Below are 6,442 nucleotides of genomic sequence, written 5' to 3'. Positions count from 1 at the left end.
GGGTCCTCCGTGGGGTGGCCGTGGGGCCCCAGGAGGCTGTGGCTCTCTGCGAGGTGCGTGCGAGGAGGAGCGGGTGTTCCGTGGGGCCGCTGTGGGGCAGGCGGCGCCCTGGCGTGCGATGTAGGGTGTGGGGATGGGGGGGGGGTTGCTTGGGGGTCTCCAGGTGACGCTGGGACGGAGGGGGTGGAGGCACTTGGGCCCTCCGTGGGGCGGGACGTGGGGCCCGAGTGACATGGGGATGCCGGGGTCCTCCTTGGGGGGGGGGGGGGTGGTGTGTGTGTCCCAGGACATCTGGGGCCTCCGTGGGGCGGGACGTGGGGCACGGGGACCCACTTGCCCCTCCCTGCCTCGCTCCGTGGGGCACGGAGGTCCCCTCACCCCTTGTGGGGCACGGGGGTCCCCTCACCGCTCGTGGGGCACGGGGGTCCCCTCGCCCCTCCCCGCCTCGCTCCGTGGGGCACGGAGGTCCCCTCACCCCTTGTGGGGCACGGGGGTCCCCTCACCGCTCGTGGGGCACGGGGGTCCCCTCGCCCCTCCCCGCCTCGCTCCGTGGGGCACGGGGGTCCCCTCGCCCCTCCCTGCCTCGCTCCGTGGGGCACGGAGGTCCCCTCGTGGGGCACGGGGGTCCCCTCGCCCCTCCCCGCCTCGCTCCGTGGGGCAGGGAGGTCCCCTCACCCCTCGTGGGGCACGGGGGTCCCCTCGCCCCTCCCCGCCTCACTCCGTGGGGCACGGAGGTCCCCTCGTGGGCACGGGGGTCCCCTCGCCCCTCCCCGCCTCGCTCCGTGGGGCACGGAGGTCCCCTCGTGGGGCACGGGGGTCCCCTCACCCCTCCCCGCCTCGCTCCGTGGGGCAGGGAGGTCCCCTCACCCCTCGTGGGGCACGGGGGTCCCCTCGCCCCTCCCTGCCTCGCTCCGTGGGGCACGGAGGTCCCCTCGTGGGGCACGGGGGTCCCCTCGCCCCTCCCCTCCTCGCTCCGTGGGGCACGGGGGTCCCCTCGCCCCTCCCCGCCTCGCTCCGTGGGGCACGGCGCCGCCTCGCTCCGGACCGCAGAGCCCGTTCCCCGCCCAACCCGAGACCCTCGCCCCCCCCCCCCCCCCCCCATCCCGGCGGGGCGCGGGCGCGGCGGGGGTCCCGCCGCCGCTGACGGCCGCCGCGCCCCCAGGGAAGCATTATGGGGTGTACAGCTGCGAGGGCTGCAAGGGCTTCTTCAAACGCACCATCCGCAAGGACCTGACCTACACGTGCCGCGACAACAAGGACTGCGTCGTCGACAAGCGCCAGCGCAACCGCTGCCAGTACTGCCGCTACCAGAAGTGCCTGGCCACCGGCATGAAGCGCGAAGGTAACCGGCGGCGCCGCCGGGCGGGCTAAGAACCTTCTAGATCCCCCTCCCTCACCGCCGCCCCTCCCCAGCCGTGCAGGAGGAGCGGCAGCGCGGCAAGGAGAAGGACGGCGACGGCGACGCGGGGGCCAACGCCAACGAGGAGATGCCGGTGGAGAAGATCCTGGAAGCCGAATTAGCGGTGGAGCAGAAATCGGACCAAACGGTGGACGGCGCCGGCACGGGGGGCAGCTCGGTGAGTTGTTTTGGGGAAGGGGGAAGGGGAAAAGAGGGGAGGGGTCCCCGAGGGGGGGCCGCGCTCCGCCTCGCTGACCCCTGTACGTGTCGTCCCCCCTCCCACGCCCTCCCGCCCTGCTCGCCAGCCCAATGACCCGGTGACCAACATCTGCCAGGCCGCCGACAAGCAGCTCTTCACGCTGGTGGAGTGGGCCAAGAGGATCCCCCATTTCTCCGAGCTGCCCCTGGACGACCAAGTCATCCTGCTGCGGGCGGGTGAGGATGGGGGCTGCCCCACGGCGAGGCGGGGGGGGGGGGGAGCGTCTTGGGATCTTCTGCGTGGCGGCGGGGATGGCCGGGGGCTCCCGAGGGGGCGTCTTGCCCCACGGAGGGAGGGGGTTTGGGGGGATGCCGCGTAGAGGGGGGTTTTGGGGGGGCCTCGGGGGCGATGTGTTGTGCGAAGGGGGTGGCTGCCCCACAGAGGGGGCGTCTGGGGGTCCTCAGGAGGGGGTCTGCCCCATGGAGGACGTGTGTGGCGGTGTATAGGGGGGGTCTGCCCCATGGAAGGGGTGTCTGGGGGGCTGCAGGAGGGGGTCTGCTCCACGGAGGGGGTATCCGGGGGTCTGCCCCATGGAAGGGGTGTCTAGGGGGATGCAGAAGGGGGTCTGCCCCATGGAGGGGGTTTTTGGGGGGCCTCGGGGGCGATGTGTTGTGCAAAGGGGGTGGCTGCCCCACAGAGGGCATGTCTGGGGGCCTATAGAAGGGAGTGTGCCCCATATAGGGTGTGTCTGGGGAGCTGCAGCAGGGGGTTTGCCCCATGGAGGGGGTGGGGTGTCTGGGGGTCTATAGGAGAGGGTCTGCCCCATGGAGGAGGTGTGTGGGGGTCTACAGAAGCGGTCTGCCCCATGGAGGGGGTGTCTGGGGGTCTACAGAAAGCGGCCTGCCCATGGAGGGGGTGTCTGGGGGTCTACAGGAGGGGTCTGTCTCACGGAGGGGTGTCTGGGGGTCTGCCCCATGGAGGAGGTGTGTGGCGGTCTATAGGGAGGGATCTGCCCCATGGAAGGGGTGTCTAGGGGTCTACAGAAGGGGGTCTGCCCCATGGAAGGGGTGTCTGGGGGTCTACAGGAGGGGGTCTGCCCCATGGAAGGGTGTCTGGGGGTCCATATGGAGGAGTATGCCCCATGGAGGGGGTGTCTGGGGGGTCTGTAAGGGGCATCTGCTCCATGGAGGGTGTGTCTGGGGGTCTGCCCCATGGAGCAGGTGTCTGGGGGTCTAGCAGGAGGGGGTCTGCCCCATGGGAAGGGGTGTCTGGGGGTCTACCAGGAGGGGCTCTGCCCATGGAGGGGGTGTCTGGGGGGCTGCAGAAGGCGGTTTGCCCCATGGAGGGGATGCCTAAGGGTCTATAGGAGGGGGTCTGCCCCATGGAGGGGGTTTTTGGGGGGGCCTCGCGGGCGATGTGTTCTGCAAAGGAGGTGTGTGCCCCACAGAGGGGGTGTCTGGGGGTCCACAGGAGGGGGTCTGCCCCACAGAGGGGTGTCTGGGGGGCTGCAGGAGGGGGCCTGCCCCATGGAGGAGGTACCTGGGGGTCCACAGGAGGAGATCTGCCCACAGGGGAACATCTGCCCCACGGAGGGGGTGTGTGGGTGCCCACAAGAAGGGATCTGCCCCCCAACAGGGCCGTCTGGGAGTCCAGGAGGGGATTTTCCCCATGGAGGGCAGGGACTGGGGGGGGGGGGGGCACCTGCCCCACATTGGTTGGGGGGGGGGACACCCGCCCCCACGGGAAGGACTCGGGGTGAAATCGGGGGGGCTGAGGCGGGAGCCGTGGAGCCACGGGGGGCGTTCGGGGCGGGGACGAGGGGCAGGTGTGGGGCTGAGGGCTTCCCCCCCTCCCCCCGGATTGTGTGGGGCGTGGGGGTCTGAGGCCGCGTCCGCGCCCCACGGCAGGCTGGAACGAGCTGCTCATCGCCTCCTTCTCCCACCGCTCCATCTCCGTCAAGGACGGGACCTGCTGGCCACCGGCCTCCACGTCCACCGCAACAGCGCCCACAGCGCCGGCGTGGGGGCCATCTTCGACAGGTCGGGGGGGGGGAAGTTTTCGGGGGGGGGGGGGGGGTCCCTCCTCACCCCGCAATCCCCCTGACGCCCCCCGCTTCTCCCCCTCCCCGCCGCAGGGTGCTGACCGAGCTGGTCTCCAAGATGCGGGACATGCGGATGGATAAGACGGAGCTGGGTTGTCTCCGCGCCATCATCCTCTTCAACCCGGGTAGGGCGCGGGGGGGGGGGGGGGGTGTGGGCGCGGGGGGGGGCGGGGGGCGTGCCGCGGACCCCCCCTCACCCCCTTTTCGCCCACCCAGACGCCAAGGGCCTCTCCAACCCCGGCGAGGTGGAGCTGCTGCGGGAGAAGGTTTACGCTTCCCTCGAGTCCTACTGCAAGCAGAAGTATCCGGAACAACAGGGCAGGTAGGGAGGGGGCTTTGGGGGGGGGGGGGGGGGCTCCTGGCTGGCCCCCCACCCCTAACGACCCCCCCCAGGTTTGCCAAGCTGCTCCTCCGCCTCCCGGCCCTGCGCTCCATCGGCCTCAAGTGCCTGGAGCACCTCTTCTTCTTCAAGCTGATCGGGGACACCCCCATCGACACCTTCCTCATGGAGATGCTCGAAGCCCCCCACCAGCTCTCCTGAGCCCCCCGCCCCCCCAAAACGGGGGTGGGGGGGGCGTCCGACCCCCCCACACCCCCCCCACACACACCCCACACCCCCCCTCCCCTGCGAGGGATGTGGGGCGAGGGGGGCGGGTGGCCGGCGTGCCGGGGAGGGGGGAGCGGGGCCCCCCCCCCCCGCCGTCCGCCATACCGGCGTCTCCCTGGGGTGGGGTGGGGTGGGGGGTCCCTGTTTCCCCCCCCCCTCACCACTCAGGCACCCGATAGCACTTTTGAATCGTCTCCCACCCCCCAACTATGCAGCAGGTACCCGGGGCGGGGGGGAGGGGTCCCTGTCCCCCCCCCGGGGCTGCTGAGGGGAGGGGGAGGGGCTTTGTTTTTATTGTAGGTCCTACAGCCCCCCCCCCCCCCAGCCCCCCCCCCCATGGTTTTATTCGGCTTCGGCGTTTGCCCCCCCCCCCCCCCCCGCCGCGCCCCCAACCCGACCCTGGTCGCTTTGGATTTTCAGTGATTAAAGTTGCTGCTTCTCAGTCGCTGAGGGGCTGCGGGGGCTTGTTTGGGGACCCCCCCCCACCCCGCGGGACCCCCCCCCCCCCATTCCCCAGAACCCCCGGGGTCCCCTCTGCGCCCCACGGCCGCCGCCGCCCCCCACCGCAGCTATTTTTGGGTCAAAGCTCCGGCTCCTGAAATAGCGGCTGCGGCCGGGGCGGGGGGGGGGGGGGCACCCTTGGGGGGTGGGTGCGGCTCGGGGGGGGGGGTCCCCGCCCCGGCCCCCCCCCCCCCCCCCCCCCCCTGGCGCACAGGGCCGCTCTGTGCCGGCGCTGAAGGGCCGAGTGTCTGCGCCTGGGCCGGGGCCAGCGCCCGACCGCAGCGGGGGGGCGGCGGCGCTGCCACGTCCTGCCGGGACCCCCCTGCCCGGCCCTGCCTGCCCGTGTCCTGCCTGCCCCTGCCCGTGTCCTGCCTGCCCCTGCCCGTGTCCTGCCTGCCCCTGCCTGCCCCTGCCCGCGTCCTGCCTGCCCCTGCCCGTGTCCTGCCTGCCCCTGCCTGCCCCTGCCCGCGTCCTGCCTGCCCCTGCCCGTGTCCTGCCTGCCCCTGCCTGCCCCTGCCCGTGCCCTGCCTGCCCCTGCCTGCCCCTGCCCGTGTCCTGCCTGCCCCTGCCTGCCCCTGCCCGCGTCCTGCCCACGTCCTGCCCACGTCCTGCCTGCCCCTGCCCGCGTCCTGCCTGCCCGCGTCCTGCCTGCCCGCGTCCTGCCTGCCCCTGCCCGCGTCCTGCCTGCCCCTGCCTGCCCCTGCCTGTGTCCTGCCCGCGTCCTGCCTGCCCCTGCCCGCGTCCTGCCTGCCCCTGCCTGCCCCTGCCTGTGTCCTGCCCGCGTCCTGCCTGCCCCTGCCCGCGTCCCTGCCTGCCCCTGCCTGCCCCTGCCCGCGTCCTGCCTGCCCCTGCCCGCGTCCTGCCTGCCCCTGCCCTGCCCCTGCCCGCGTCCTGCCTGCCCCTGCCTGTGTCCTGCCTGCCCCTGCCCCGCCCGCGTCCTGCCTGCCCCTGCCCGTGTCCTGCCCGTGTCCTGCCTGCCCGTGTCCTGCCTGCCCCTGCCTGTGTCCTGCCTGCGTCCTGCCTGCCCGTGTCCTGCCTGCCCCTGCCCGTGTCCTGCCTGCCCCTGCCCGTGTCCTGCCTGCGTCCTGCCTGCCCGTGTCCTGCCTGCCCCTGCCTGCCCGGGTGCGGGGTCGTCCCTGGGGGGGGGAGGGGGATGTGGGGTGGGGACAGAGGCACAGGGAGGGGATGAGGACACGGGGGGGGCGGGGATGGGCACGGGGACACCCGGCACAGGGACACCCGGGATGGGGACACGGAGGGGACGGGGACACAGGGGACACCGGGGGGGTGGGACACACGAGAGGTGACAGGGACACGGGTGGGACAGGGACACGGAGAGGTGACAGGGATACACGTGGGGATGGGGACACCCAGGATGGGGACACAGGAGAGGTGGGACACAACGGGGAGGGTGACAGGGCCACGGGTGGGGACGGGGACACCTGGGATGGGGACACGGGGGGGTGGGACACACGGGGGGGTGACAGGGACATGGATGGGGACAGGGACACCCAGGATGGGGATACGGGGAGGTGACGGGGACACACGTGGGGACAGGGACACGGGGAAGTGACAGGGATACCTTGGGGATGGGGACACCGGGACAGGGACACAGGGAGGGGACAGGGACACCTG

The 6,442-nt window shown here is 72.7% G+C and overlaps 1 protein-coding gene across 1 annotated transcript; it reads left to right on the top strand.

Moving 5' to 3' along the window:
• Positions 1–1,162: 1,162 nt before the first annotated feature.
• On the top strand, positions 1,163–4,328 carry LOC309416269 (retinoic acid receptor RXR-beta-like; the record flags this gene model as incomplete). The annotated part of the gene is given in 8 exon segments (XM_082015841.1): positions 1,163–1,342; positions 1,414–1,577; positions 1,705–1,834; positions 3,506–3,562; positions 3,565–3,637; positions 3,733–3,824; positions 3,916–4,021; positions 4,093–4,328. Coding segments are annotated over 8 exon segments (950 nt in total), but the record flags the coding sequence as incomplete, so codon positions are not given.
• Positions 4,329–6,442: the final 2,114 nt, after the last annotated feature.

Source organism: Phaethon aethereus (genome assembly GCF_964289735.1).
Source record: "Phaethon aethereus genome assembly, contig: HAP1_SCAFFOLD_719, whole genome shotgun sequence".
Classification (NCBI taxonomy): domain Eukaryota; kingdom Metazoa; phylum Chordata; class Aves; order Phaethontiformes; family Phaethontidae; genus Phaethon; species Phaethon aethereus.
The sequence above is the reverse complement of the archived record's forward strand: the minus strand, read 5'-3'. Positions and strand labels throughout refer to the sequence as shown.